This window comes from Sceloporus undulatus, unplaced genomic scaffold, assembly GCF_019175285.1.
Source record: "Sceloporus undulatus isolate JIND9_A2432 ecotype Alabama unplaced genomic scaffold, SceUnd_v1.1 scaffold_16, whole genome shotgun sequence".
Taxonomy (NCBI): Eukaryota; Metazoa; Chordata; class Lepidosauria; order Squamata; family Phrynosomatidae; genus Sceloporus; species Sceloporus undulatus.
In genome coordinates, this window is record NW_024802938.1 from 2,642,889 (window position 1) to 2,658,673 (window position 15,785).

Sequence of the window (15,785 nt, forward strand, 5' to 3'; positions counted from 1 at the left end):
TAGTTTGTTTGTTCTTCCTCGGTACTGTAATATATTTTATCATCTTGACCATACTCCGATGTTTCTTAGCCCTGTGTTCCAGTTTTCATCTGTAAAATATTGGAGGGTATCTGTCTGTTGCCATTTTGCTTACTGCTGCTGTTGCTGTGCTGTTGCAGCTTAAGCCAGTGTAGGTATGATGGGCAACAGCATTGTGGCCAACATGTTAAAATATGTTTAAAATAATGCGAGTTTTTTTTATAGCAAGGCTTTTTATAATTATTATTATTATTATTTGTATCCTGCCTCTCCTGTTTGAAAATCGAGGTAGGTAACAGCAAGGAAAATTACAAATACAAAAGTCATAGGAAATAATAATGGAACAGTCCCCAACCCCCCCCCCTTTCTACCTTCCCTCCCATCAATACAAAATAATAACAATAACATCAGTTAAAACAACTCGGCAAGGAGTGACAACAATATGACAATAATGAGGCAATAATGGGGGGTGGGCTGGTTAACATGGGCAATTGATTCTGTTTTAGCAGAGGTTAGTCTGGGAAGGCCTGATTTTTGAATTTTTGCTTTGCTTTGTTTTGTTTTTCGAATAGCAAAGGGAAATGTTGTCACACCTTACTCTTAACAGGCCCACAAGTTGTGATTTGTACTTTTGTTCTTTTTGCCTTCATTTCTGATTGTGATCAGAGTTTAGCGTTAAAGAGCAATTTAAAGCCTGGGAAGGCCTTGAACCGAAAAGTCCTTTGGTTTGGAGTCTTGGAAAGCTTTACATGGAACACTAGTGTTTATACGGGCAAGATGTGTGCATGAAACAGGAGCTCTTGTTTGGAGAATGACTATGGCTTCTTATAAAAATTACATTTAATTTGCTAAATTTTATAAATTCTTACCAATATTAACATAAACTAGTGCAAGCTGGGGGAAAAGGTATCCCTTAAGTAGACACCACTTCTTTGCCTGTTCTTGTCAACCATAGTTTGTCTGTAGTTCTAATCTGGTGCCAGAGGTTGTCTGTGATCATGGCAAGAGAGGAAAAGAAGTCTTTGCTTTCATCCCATAGGAACAATTGACTTTATTCATGCATTAGCCTTGGTATGTATTTAGTTCCCTAGAACACTGAGCTTGATGCAAGAGTTGCGTCATGCTTAGAAGTACTTGTGTTTCATGTGAGGGTGAAAATTTTCCTTTAAACTTTAGTTACTTAAGTATCTGTGACAATAGCTAAGAAATATTTCATATATCAAGAGAGGAAGGGAATTTATTTTGATTTACGTATCTACCATTCTAAAAGCAACCTTAATACAAATTGAGTGCTAATACAAGAAATAGATATGTTTCTTTGGCCTAGTTCCATAAATATATACTGGAGAAATGTATCTTATCTTCCTAAGATAGTCTCAAGGGCTTATATTTATTAGTCATAAGTTAAACTCAATACTTTCCAAAATAAGAATAGCTATTAATCTGAAACAATATGCACTTCATCATGGGACTATTATCTTACAATAAATAATGGAAGAATATGAAGTGCTTTAACTCCAAATAAGGATAGTATTGGGGATAGGAAACTTGATTCTTAAGTTATAATTTTGCTCATATTGACTGAGAGAAAAAGTGCATCTTTACCACAGCTTTAAATGATTGCAGGAGATGCTATATCAAGATGGCTGTTAAGATATGGAACAGGAAATAAATCTGCTTATCATAATGGCTGATAATCCCTACTTGGAATCATCATCTTAGCTTGTATTTTTATCTCATGTTTTGAGTCATTTAGGTCCAGTCTTCAGTTTTCTTCTTTGGTTTGGATGTGATCCTAACTGATGTCTGATACCTCAGCCTGCCAAACCTTCAGATTAGTCCCACTGCTGTTTGCCAAAGAGTAGAGCAGCAGCCCTTTGTGAAGTCTGTTGACCATGCAGAATACGTGAGGGAAAGTTGCACATGCTGATATTCTTACAACAGTGAAATACGTTTTTTAATTGCTGCATTTGGCTGCAGCTTATTCACACTTGAGATGTTAGAATTTATAATAGTATATCTAAAATATCCACATGGTAATACAGCAAAATATTTAACACTAAGAACATCCACATTTAGAATCCAGATGAGAATATACCATTTTTTATTTCCATTCCCATTTCATGAGGAAGTGAGGCACATGGCCTCTCCCAAATTGTAAGTGGGACAGTGGGAGGGAAGGCTTGGAGAATGTATGCACTCTTAGAAATCTAGGGTACTTTTTAAAAAGAAAGAAAAAAGAAAGAAGTTGTGCTTATATCTGTTGCTATTAAGGACTTCTTTTGCTCAAGAGATAATAAGCTAATTTCAAGAGCTTCTGGCCCGGAAAACCCTAAAACCAAGCTTCCCCCAGTTAAAACCCTGTTTTCTGAAAATCACATTATTTATAAAGAACATATGGTGCTTATTTAAAACTGTTCTTTAAGCCAAAACTGACTTCAGCATAGCTGTGCTGGCTTTCAGCATTGTAGGTTAAAATTGCAATGTGATAAAATAGCGTTTTTAATACTGTTATTAATATAGTGTCAAAATGTTCACTAGGAACTGTAGAAGAGATAAAAGGCTATACTGTTTGTAATGTCCAGTCTAGTTACTAGTCCTAATTAGAGTGCACCAATCACATAAATGGGATTTATATAAGTGTTTGTTTAGCTCTTAATTCAAAGGGTCTGTTATAATTGGGACTAGCAACTGGATTTATGCTTCCTCAAAGTACAGGTGATTGCCACTGAAAACAACATTATTCCCAAAATAAGAGTGTTTAAAACTGTGGCAAGAAGATTGATGTCCTCCCTTCTGTTACATGTGTGGTTTGTGACATTCATGCTGTGAAGTTAGTGAAACAGATTGTATGCCCTATGTTCCGAGTGAAAAATATAAAATGCCCTGTTTTGTGATCTTTTTAATAATAATGTAAGTGTTTTAGACAAGGAATCTATGGCATTTCAAGTTTCTATTGTGGAAATATCATAATTTTGACACAAACTCACACAAGGAAATTAGATAAGTATTTACTTGGATCTAACATCAGAGGGAGGCAAAAGCAAACCTGGTCTGAACAAATCTTGCCAAGAACACCCCTTGGGGTCACAATAGGTCAGAAATGACTTGAAGTCACACAGCAACAAGAAAGCAGAATCTAGTTCTGCTCATTTGTATCCCTCCTGTTGATGTTCTCCTGGCCATTATTCTGGGAATAAGAGGCCCTTCAGGGAAAATAGGAGATGAATTAGGAAGATATGTAACTGATGGGAATTTGAGGCTTCTCTTTGCATAACCAAAGGTACCTTCCACTTATGCAAGCAGCTGTCAGTAAACATAAAAATGTAAGATTGAGAAGAAATGTCCTATTATATTGTATGGCTGTGAAAGCTGACATGAAAAGGAAAAAAAGTCATTTGGAATGAGCTACTGAAGGAGTTTTTTAATGGACATCACAACTCTCCAAAAAGACAAACAAGTGGGTCCAAGAGCAAATCAAGCCTGAACTGTCACTAGAAGCCAGAATGAATAAGTGGAGTCTATTGTACCTTGGACATATCATGAAATGAAATGACTCATTAGATAAGGCAATTCTGACCTGGTACAAACGGGCACGTTGTGGCGATATTACGGCTTGATAGGGCTGGGCATCCAGACGCGCCCAGCCCTAATGATGTCAAAGGTGCATGCACCCATTCAGACGCCTCTTGGCAGAAGCAGCATCATAGGGCTGCATTACAGCCCTTATGATGCCGCAAAAAAGGAGCTGTCTAGAGTGGCTGTGCAGCAAAGAGGAGTGGCGTTTTGCCGCCCATGTATACAGGGCCAATGTTTGGCAAAGTGGAAGATAGTAGAAAAAAAGATTTCATTGCAGATGGGGTGATTCAATCAAGCTTTGCAAGATCTGAAGAGGGCTCTTAATAATATGGCTGTGTTTTTTTTAAAAAAAACCTCTCATTCATAAGATTACCATAAGTCATAGCTGATTTGATGCCACATAACAACAACAAACTATAAAACAGAGAAGGTAAACGTTCGTTAAAAGCGTAGGGAGAAGCAAGAATAGGTAGTCCAATAACTCACTAACTCCAAACATCCTTTTACAGAAAGGTTCTGTTCTGGACATTTGCAATTTAAGGGATTGTTTTTTGAGGGTTTTTCGGGCTATGTGGCCATGTTCTGGAAGAATGTGTTTCTGATGTTTTGCCAGCATCTGTGGCTGGCATCTTCAGAGAATGGTGGCATGGAGCTGTGTGGGGTATATATGCTGTGCAACCCTTGGTTGATAAGAAGTAATTTACAAGTTAATCTCTGTGTTGGTCTGTTGATGAATGGACAGGCCTCAGGGAAGGAGGATATGCGAGGCAGATTAGTGTCTGTTTAATTAGTGATCCATTATCTGCTGGGAAGACCCCTGACCCTGAGTCTTGATTTTGGTGTATTTCAGGACTGGTAGCCAAACTATGTTTATTTTCATGGTTTCTTCTTTCCTGGTGAAGTTGTTCAGGTGTTTGTGGATTTCAGTAACTTTCGTGTGCATTCTGACCTGATAGTGGTTGGCATGATCCAGAATTGCAGTGTTTTCAAACAGCATTTTATGCCCAGGTTGATTTATAACGTGTTCCGCTACTGCGGATTTTTCTGGCAGTGTCTTTCGTGTTCCTTGATTCTCATTTGGACACTGCATTTGGGGGTCCCTATGTAGACTTGTCCACAGCTTCACACTATGCGGTAAACCCCTGTGGCTGTTAAAAGGTTTGTATGCAACCAGGCTATACCATCACGCAAATGGATGACACTATATTGATGAGACAGGGAAGATCTCTATATGGTACCTTAGACAACGTTTGCCAGTACAGTATTAGACATAGATCATGGCCTCAGTTGGCAAAAAGCAGGTACACAGGTCTAAAAAAGAACAGAGTGTTTTATTTTAAGAAATCTAGGGGATGAAAAGAAGAGAATGAGATGAAGATCATGAACTAAAAAAAAAATAGGTAAGGAAAAAGAAGGATAAGCTTTATTACTCAGATCCTTAAAAATAATGAGAATAACAACTCTTTAAATGAAGATGTTCCCTTTTGGTAGAGGGCAAGTATTGCATTTGTTGGTCTCTCATTAGACCTGAAGGGAGGAGGAAATCACATCACCAGATGGGGAAGTGGGTAACAGTTATGACTAACAGACTAGGAGGATCAGGGAATCCAGATGTTCTCTGACTCACGTTGCTTCCCAGGCTCTGGGGCTTTAGGAATCCAATTATTGGTAGATGCCTACCACAGCAGAAGGAAGTGTTCCAGGTTGTCCTGCATTTCCAGTCAACTCCTTAGAATAAACATCTGCTCAGGAGAAACATAAGAGTTTATTGGTATGTTGATATGAGGACTGGAAAGGGTTTAGGGCAGTAGGCAAAATGCAGATAGAATAGCAGTGTCTGTCAGCTTCTTGTGATGGTTTGGTGGAAATGGCTCATTTTTAGAGGGATGATTAGATGTGAACTTGGAAGCAGAGTGGTTCTTTTGTACGCTATAAAAACATGCCAAAGGGATCCATTTTATACCAATGAGCCACAGAGTAGGGAATGTTTAAAGGAAGTGTGAAGAGCAGGTATGTTAATATTAATTGCACTGAAGTGGGTCCATTTTAGTCTTCTGTACATATCAAAGAGCCAGTGTGACGTAATGATTTGAGTGTTGGATTAGGACTCTGGGACACCAGGGTTCAAAAAAGTCATTGGGGGCTGGGTTATGCAGACAGAGCAAAAAGAGCAGTCCGGAACAGGATGCTGGCAGAGAGTGGACTTTCCCTGCTCCGTTGCGGCTGATTTTTTCCACCAGGCGCACTCTCTGCATTACCATTTATAGCATTGCCGGTTACCATTTATGGCATTGCAAAAGAATACACTGCCTCATTCTACACAGAGGAAAATGTGAAGGTACTTTGATTCTGTGCACTACTGTGTACTACTTATTTGAGCAAATTTCTGATTAAATATGTGTAGGATTTGCCTGTAAGCATTCCCAAGCCACACAGTATGACGCAAGCAGAAACTACAAGTATTTATGCCTTCAGTTTGTTTTTGTAATAATTCCCAGATTTATATTTCAGTGAATAAGTCACTATTATGTAGTCAAGTCCTTCTAATACAGTACTACACTTTACAAACCACCACATTACTGCTCTGGATAGCATTTTTAAGACTGCCCACTCCAAATAATGGTAAAATTATAGAATCTACTTCATTTTCTTGGAATGTATTTCACAGATCTGATTTGATACACTCATGATACTTAAAGGTTAAGGTGAAACCTATTGACTCAGGCCACCGCAATCTTTCCATGTTTTAATTGTGATGTGAGTAGCTGTTGGAAGGTAGCATGCCATTTTACATGCTAATTTCATTATCTGCTGGTACCATTATATTTAATAATAGTAGAGAAGCATTTCTTTTAAAGGAAAATTCTGTATTGTCCAAATGGACCCCTGAAACAGCCATATGACAATTTTGTGAAAATGTCTTTTCAATTAGACACGACACAAAGGGAATGGTGGTGGGGAAGGGGCCTCTCTAGTAGGATAATACATACAAAATACATAGCAATATCTACTGCTTAGTAAACATGAAAGTATAAGTAGTTTATTATAAGGCGGATCTTATAGCATTCAACCCATCGCCGGACAGTATGCAGCCCACATGCAACCCGGGTTTCTCTGGGCTTGTCCCACATCTTTTCAAGCACTGGAAAATCCTGTTCTTGAAAAGCAGTGAGAGAAACTCTGGTTGCGTACAGGCTGCATACTACCCAGCGATGGGTGATTGCAATAAGTTCCGCCTTAAGAAAGTTACATCCCGGGTTTATCCTGGCAGTGAAGCTAATGTGGTAATCTCCTTAGTTAAAACCATATAAATGTTCATTTTCTATTACTATTTTTATTGTAAGCATAGATTTTAATGGTTAATGCCATAACGCCATGTTTGAAATAGCTGACAGATTCACCTTGTGATAATATATAACAATAAGTATTTATTTATTTATTTATGTAGGTATTTATATCCTGCCCTTCAGCCCTAATGGCTCTCAGGGCGGCTTACAATTATTATTTTTCATCAGACAGTTCATATAACAGTATATAACAATAAGTAGCATGATCATCAACTGAGCATGTTGCCTTGTAATATTTTCATCAGAATGCTATAATTCTTAAGTGACCTCCCTTTAAAATGGTCACAATTAGTTCATGTTTATAATTCTTAAGTGACCTCCCTTTAAAATGGTCACAATTAGTTCATGTCTGCTTTGTCTATTTAGTTTAACTAAATTTAAGCAGTCGTAATCACTAGACTTAATCTATACCAAGTATTACAGTTATTTGTCCACCAAGTATATATTGAGCAAGGGATTGGAGAAAGACTGTTATTACATAATTAATGGAATTTCTTTTAGCAGCCTCAGATTTAATAGGATATAAAATAGTAATTGAGATAGTAACTGAGATCTAGAAAACATCTGGAAATGAAAGTATGGAATATTCCTTTTAAAAATCACTATGTTGATATTGGATTTGTGACATGCAATTGTGTCTGCCATTCTGCTCCAGGAATTCTAGAAATTGCTGTGTGATTATCCAACTGTAAATTCATGGTTTATGGGAGTATAAAGACCTGCAGTTGTGTGGATGCACAGCTAAAATACACACAGCACTTGTATATTTTGACGGCATGCAAAATGATATGCCACTGAAAGAGAAGTTCTCTCGTTTTTCAGAAGCTCATATCATGTTCAGCTTTTAAGGTGCTGTGGGGCTCTTTGTCATTTTTTATCACAGCCTGACAAAGCTCTGGAAGAAGCAGTGGCACGCCCATTAAGCAGAGTGAGATAGCTGCCTCAGGTTGCAGATTTCAGGTGTCATGAAAGAACAGCTTATTCTTCACTATCCAATTTCTTATTGTTGTTTTTTTACTGCTAGGAGTGAGTGATTGTGGAATTTCTTGGGTACTTAGCTGCTTTTAGGTTAAAGTGAACAACTGCACAGGATGCAGGGAACACGCTTCCTTTTAGCATCTGGCCAGCTAGCCACATCAACACATTTTGACATGACCATTGTGACACAAGATCACTTCTAGCTATATGTTGCCTGATTTTGAGGATTTGTTTGTTTGTTTGTTTGTTTTTTTCGGGAAGGTTTGGAGGCTTGGGGGATTATGAGAAGCAAACTGTCATGTTTTGGGGTGGATTGGGAAGCTTTTGGGTAGTTTGAGGGTAAAGAATAAGACTTAGGGGTCCGAGGTCTTTGAGGACTTCAGAGATTGTACTTAAGGATTCCAAGGGCTGTATATGGTTCACAAACCACACTTTGTCCACCTCTGACTTAGGTGTTGTGTATGATGAGATGGATGGATGAAGGTACCATTTGCTGATCTGCCTCAGGCAGCAGAATGATTTGGGCATGCTCTGTCTGGAAGGGCAGAATCAGAGAATCAGAGTTGGAATAGACCACAAGGGCCATCCAGTCCAACCCCCTGCCACGCGGGAACTCTCAATCAAATCATCCCCAGTGACAGATGGCCATCCACCCTCTGTTTAAAGACCTCCAAGGAAGGAGACTCCACCAGACTCTGAGGGAGTGTGTTCCACTGTCAAACAGCCCTTACAGTCAGGAAATTCCTCCTAATGTTGAGGTGGAATCTCTTTTCCTGGAGCTTGCATCCATTGTTCTGGGTCCTGTTCTCTGGAACAGCAGAACACAAGCTTGCTCCTTCCTCAATATTACATCCTTTCAAATATTTAAACAGGGCTATCATATCATTTATGACTGCTTTTAGTATGGAATAGAAAGTAGAAAAGAAGCAGCTGCAATTTGAATGTGTATTCTGGTCACTGTAGACTTTACATTGGTATAATTATACTCTGACTAGATTTCCAGCTTTGTGTAAAAGCATCCGAATTAGTTGTGGCAGATGAGTGGCTGAATTCATAAAGTTAGGTGAGAGGGCTCCTTCATAGGCACAGTAGGAAATGAGCATTATATCCTACTTCTCCTTCAAGCAGTTTGTGGGTGGGTAGTTAGGTAACAAACCAGTGAGGTGGGATGAGATGAAAGAGATAGACTAACGTCATCAGAACCCCATGGTGGGTATTAGGCAAATAGAGATTTGAACCAGTAACACACCATTCAAAGATCAACATTTTTTTTATTTATCACATTTGTGTATTAAAGTGTTTGATGATCACTACTTAGCATGTTAAGTCCTCAGGTCAATGTACAACTGTTAAAAACAATGTTTTGTTTAAAAAAACCACAGCAAAAAACCCTCATTCTAAACACAGCCAAAATTAAAATAGTTTCAAAGGCCAACCTTGGTTTTATGAATCAAAAGGCCATAGAAAACAATGCAGTCTTGGCTGCTTATTGGAAGCTTGAAAAGACTGATCTTTTTAGCCTTATGCCACAAATTTGCATGGTATAAGTGCAATTACTGCATCTCAGCCTGGTGTGTGCCTGAATGTTATGCAGGTAGGTTGAGAGATTGCAAGGACTCATATTTTGCACATGGAGAGTGATAATGTGAGGGAGTGGTTGAGGTGGCCATGTCTACCAGGGCTGGAATCTTGCTGAGGCATTAAACTGGCATAAGTCAAGGTTGCAGTGGCAGCTGTACTCTTTATAGGCTTATATAAGGAATTATGCATCTTATAAAAGTAGTTCATTATTCACCCACCGTACAGTGCATTGGTGTACAGGTTGGTCAGTACACATGTATGCAACTGAAATGGCAAGTGCATCATTACCATGCTGGTGGAACATTATGTTGCACTGGTGTTGAACAGGGCCTCTGGATAGAGAAACTCAGCTGGGCACATGGCCTTGCTCCCTCCTTGCCTTCCCACCAAAAGGAAAAGGAAAGGGTAGCAAAGTACACTTCAATTGGCTCTCTGGACTATGTCCCAGTCTTGGGAATTGTTTGCCTCTTGAATGATGGGCTGAATGATCTTGGAGATCTGCTTTTCTGAGGATAAAAATGGGGAGGAGTTTAATGTATACGATTTGATCTCTTTGGAGAATATTGAATTTAAACCGCTTTAATCTACAGGAAAGGCGGTATATAAATAAAGTTTTTATTTTTTATTTTTATTAAATATTTGTTTGAGTGTTGGTGAATTGTAAATAATTGTAAATAATGAGATCATAGGGGAAAATGTATAAATACTTGAATAGTGATCATTTACATTAAAATAGTTGGGTGCTATCTCATTACCACCACCCGCTCCACTGTTGTTGAAATCAGTCTTTGAAGTTCCCTTGTTTGAAGATGGCCACACTATGGTCAGTGACAGAGGACCCAGAGAGATGGAAGTGTTCCTCTGCTAGTTTTTAAATATACAGCATAAAGGACATTGGAATATGAGCAAGTGCATGAGCCTCTGATGTTTTGCATGACATTCATTAGATCCTGTAATAACGTTGCCAGAGTAGACGTGGGGGTAGACTTGGCATCTGGATCCTGTATCTTTATCTCTTTTCTGTAGTATATTGTTGCTGATTTGGTTTCTAAACACCAAAGGCCTGTGAGGGGTATTGTCCAGGATAGGCTGTAGATAACTTATGATACATTTTAGTAGTTTCAATTGGAATACTACTAAAAGTTTAAAAGGTAGTAAAGAACAAAAGGATTATACTGTCTGATTAATGCTTTCTCTGTGTACCAAGATTTCTTAACTTATTGATCTTTGTGATCCCTTGCGACAGTAGTTTTTCCTTAAAATGGTATTCACTATCAGTTGGAAACCTGGTAACTTCTCAGCTCCATTGAAATTTTCCATGTTGCTCTGTCCCAAAATTATACTCAAATGAGAAAAAAGGACACCTGAAGTGTGTTTTCATTTCTTAATTGAAGAATCAGTAAAATGTGAGTTGTGTTAGAGCCAAAGGTGTGCAATTGCTTGCTGCACTTCATAGCTAATAGGTTTAAAGTATTTTGCATCTGCACAGACTACTCCTATATATGCAAAAGAGGAAAACCATGCCCCCAACTCTGTTTCCATATGTGCATTGCTCCTTGCTGGATAAGGGCCATCCAAGTCATCTGCTGTATATCATATGTTAAATTGATTTTACAATGCTATGGCATCTTTCCCATCCATCTCACAGTTTACAGTTTTAGCCTTGTCCCCTATGTTTTACAGATGTTTGTATTCAGACTACAGTTATTCTGGCATCCATGTGGACTGTTTCTACTAGACTTTTTACCCTACATATTGCCATTTAATTAAGCCCTTTTGTAGTGAAACATCAAATTACTTACTACATTTCAGTTAAAAGTATAAAACCACTTTGATCTGACACTGATGCCCTTGTTCTTTTAGTGAATGGTGTCACACTTTAAAATGTGGAAGAAGGGGGGAAAGAAAGAAGGAAACTGTGGCAGCACTTTTAAGACTAACTTGGTGTGTTTTTTTAATTGCATGATTTTTGTGTATATTAACCCACTTCTTCAGATGCAGTATAAAAGTACATTCATATTCATAGAGGTTCATACAGAAATAAAAACCAAATGCTATATTCCTTTCCCCCTTCTCCTTCCCTCCTCCTTTTAATGCTGTAAGAGACTAACATGGCCACCTGTTTGAAAACATTGCTTTCCCTTGGCCATAATTTTCAGGCAGCTTATTTGGCTTCTTTGCTAGTTAGCAAGCATAACTACTTAGCAGAGAATTTTCTTCTACTGTCTGAAAGTTGACAGGTGACCTGCCTACTATGTAATTAATTGAACTCTATTTTATTGTTTCTGCTTTAAGTTTGTGTCATTTCATACCTCTAGGTATGGCAGAAATTGTCTCATACAGTTTGAGGATTTTGCTAATGCAAATGCATTCCGTCTCCTGAATAAATATCGCAACCTGTACTGCACATTCAACGATGACATTCAAGGTAATGAAACATACCTACTATACTATTTAAAGAGGAAAAACTAATGTATCTAATTATGTGAATAAACAAGGTGGGGGAATGAGTTAGACTCCCTGATCACACTTGAAGAACCATATGATGCTAGGTGATAAGAATCCTTGTCAGTTCTTGTCCTCTACTTATGGACAACCACACTCTATTGACAGGGATAGTGCTGTAGTGCTATGGCTAGAGGCAGGGTGTATTTTTGCCAGAAACAACATGCTACACTGTGTACAGGGGGAACCTAATATCCTGCTGTGCAAAGTGCTCACTTGATTGGGTGGATGAAAATGTATGAACAGAAGCTTCATAGTTGTTATGCTTTAAAAGTGATACTTTATAAGGCCTTGTCTTTGCCTTTATGGCATGCCACTAGCAGTTTGTGGCATCTCACCCTGATCTGTGTTCTTTGTCCTGAAAATACTGGAGGGGGGTGTCTTCCCTGCCTAGTTATGGCATGTGTGAGTGGGGGCATTCTGCAGGGGAAACTTATGAAAGTAACAGTGATATAAAGGGGAACACATTTTTTCTTATTACACAATTAAAATCTATATGAACTAAAATCTTGGATACTTGATATTACCTTTCCATAACTTGTCATGTACTTGCTGTCTTTGTTGCCCCCTGTTTTGCCCATCCTAGTTTGCAAAGTAAACATGTAATCAGGGGCCTAATTTTTCTGGCATGTGCTTTAGAAAACTCTTTCTCTTACACAGGGTACCATTGCATAATTGTTTTTCCTTCTGGATACATTATGTAATATCTTGTTTGTTTTCGTGATATGGATAGCAGCTTTGTGGGAACGATATGTTATCAGTAAACTGTTGATCGTGATGTGCTGTCATTTGACTTTTTATTTAAAAAATGAGACTGTACTGGATTTTAAAATCAGGTGCCATGTTATTATGTTCTTTAATTCTCAGCAAAGCAGTTCTGTGTTACCTATTGTTGTTTTTACAATAAGATACTGTTTCACAATGGAATTGCTGTTGTTTAATGGGTTTGCCCATGCTGAAATGATTCTTGTGGGTGATAATGTTCCAGATATATTTCCAATTAATTTGCCCTCTGCCACTCATTACCTTCCATTTTGCCCACGTGCGCAAATACTCTTGTACATGGTAGGCTCAAATCTGCACTTTAATGTCATTACAGTAATTCTGTAGCCTACATAAGAGAACTTTTACAAGTGCGGTGCCCTGAGGATACATCTTTTGATTCCAACAGGTGTGCTATGGAAACTATTAAAGTGTGTCTTTAAAAAGAAGCATAATACAGTATATGATTTCATATTGTTATTATACCGAAGTAATATATTTTAACCACGACTCACTGGGTTAGGGCCCAGGATACCTAAAGGACCGCCTCTCCCCGTACATTCCGCCTTGCACCCTCAGAACATCTGGGCAGCAATTACTGAAGGTGCCTGGGGCTAGGTTAACCTCCACCACGCGGAGGACATTTTTCACAGCTGCCCCAGCCCTTTGGAATACGCTGCCCATTGAGCTCCGCTCATCTACCACCCTGGCCCAATTCAGGAAGGACTTAAAAACCTTCCTGTTTCAACAGGCATTCCCCGATTAAATATCCTGTGGGCCTCCCTCCTCTTCCGTGGCCAAGAGGTTGGGCTATGGGGCTTTTTCTTCTGTTATTTTCTTGATGTATTGATGTATTTGTATGGTTTTAATTTTTTATATTGATAATATGGATTGTGTGTGTTTTTAATTGTTTTGTAAGCCGCCCTGATCGTTGGAAGGGCGGGGTATAAATAAAAATTTTATTATTTATTATAGGGAGCATACAATTCCCTTGTTACAGCAGCCTCACTGGCTACAGGCATGTTTCCAGGCACAATTAAATGTGCTAGTTATGACTTGTAAAGTCCTATATAGCTTGAGTTCAGTTGTCTGAAGGACCATATTTGCTTATTTGAGTCTGCCCTTGTTTTGAGATCTGTAGGGAATGCCCTTCTCTCTGTTCCACCATCCTTACTGGTACATATGGTGGGAATACAGGAGAGAGCCTTCTTGGTGGCTGCTGCCAGGCTCTAGAACTCTATTCCCAGAAAGTCTAGACAAATAATTTCCACAGTGTCCTTCTAGTGGCAGGCAAAGACTTGTTTTGTTTCCACAGGACTTTGCAAATTGACTACTCATAGGGAGAGGGCTTTTAATAATGGTCTCTGTATCTTGTATTTGTTTTTTAACATTTGTAAGTCATGCTGAGTCCCAGGGCTGGGGAAGTAAATAAATAAATAAATAGTAGTAGTAATGGTGGTGGTAATAATAATAATAATAATAATAATAATAATAATAATTTTTCTTTTCACCTTGCTGTATTTTCATTTTTAAAAAATGTGTGTTGGTGAGTATTTTTGTGTTAAAAGCACAAAGCCTCCTAGCACAAGTTTTTGTTTTTAAAGTTCACAAGAGAGTGGAGAATTTATGCTCATAACTAATGATGACTCAGATTATTTTCATGTTCTAATAAAATTTCATCATGTTTTTGTATTTCAGGAACAGCCTCTGTAGCTCTTGCAGGTCTCCTTGCTGCTCTCCGGATTACTAACAACAAACTGTCAGATCACACAATACTGTTCCAGGGAGCAGGAGAGGTATAACACTGAAATACATCAGCTCTCTAAGTTATTCTCTCTTTCTCTCTCTCTCTCTTTTATTGTTTCGTTCATTCATTAATATCATGCCTTTCTCCAAATGGGACTCAAGGCAGCTCACAATAAAGTACATGAGCTGAAGCCTAATAATAAAAAGGCCCATGTAGGGAGATATAGTCTGTCCCTAAGCAGTATATGGTCACACTTCAAACTATGCCTGGAAACAAACCTATAAGCAGTGAAGCTATTTCAACAAAGGAGTTGTAACTTCAATAATTCTGCACACCTAGAGTAAAGGTGGCCTTTCTATTGGATAAGAGACTGCAGGGGAATCTCACATGTACCACCTTGGATTCTGTGAATGTAATAATGAACAATCTTTCAAGCCACAATAATAATAATAATAAATAATAATAAGACTCCATCACAAGTTATTACTTTATTACTTTATTATAGATTAACAATTGACACTTACAATTTTTAAAAATCCACATTAAAATATTGTGTGAGTGAAAATAACTTCAGAAATGTGTATCTCTGTGTTTGTGTGCCTGTGTTTAGGCTTTTGCTGTTTTGTATTCACTTGCAATATTATCTCCTCAGGGTATTGCCAGCTTCCACCCCTTCACAGTAATTCAGGCTGTGAGACAGAAGGCATAATAAGAATTTAACCACAATGCACTTTTAGTTTTTAAAACAGTATAATAAGGCAATGCCTTATTGACACTGTGAAAAGCCATGTCAATTGGCTGGAGTACACTCTGTTGAAACCTAAGGTGAATATTCATATACAGTTGAAGGCCTGGGAGTGTGGGAGAAAGAGGAAGAATAGGTGTGCACCTGTTCCTTCCCTTCCCCTCACCCTCCCAGGCCTTCAACTATCTCCGGGGAAGTCCCACCCGCAGATGTCACACCCCTAGAAGGCAGAAGTCCCACCCCCTGATGTCCCACCCCCACCCCAGACATCCTGCCCCTTGGCACCAGATGATATCCAATGCAGGAACACCTTTAAGTTTGGGCACTCAGTCTCTAAAAGGTTCACCATCACTGCTCTAGGTCCTCCAGAGCAATTCTATGGTCAAGATCTGCAAGAATTTGACCATGAAAATGTGCTGGAGGACATAGAAATGTTAAAAAGGTGCTCTCTTTAGGAATCTCTTGGTCCTCCAGCACGGCCTTTGGCAGAAGCTGACAACATGAAGTTGAAGGTTTTCTTTCC

General features: G+C 38.6%; 1 protein-coding gene across 3 annotated transcripts in view; it reads left to right on the forward strand.

Moving 5' to 3' along the window:
- Positions 1 to 15,785, forward strand: part of LOC121917378 (NADP-dependent malic enzyme-like) — a 165,998-nt gene that overhangs the window by 104,015 nt on the left and 46,198 nt on the right. For all 3 annotated transcript variants that reach the window (XM_042443309.1, XM_042443308.1, XM_042443310.1), the window contains 2 exons: positions 11,822 to 11,931; positions 14,469 to 14,566. In XM_042443309.1, coding sequence (XP_042299243.1) covers positions 11,822 to 11,931; positions 14,469 to 14,566 — 208 coding nt within the window. The remainder of the gene's footprint in view (positions 1 to 11,821; positions 11,932 to 14,468; positions 14,567 to 15,785) is intronic.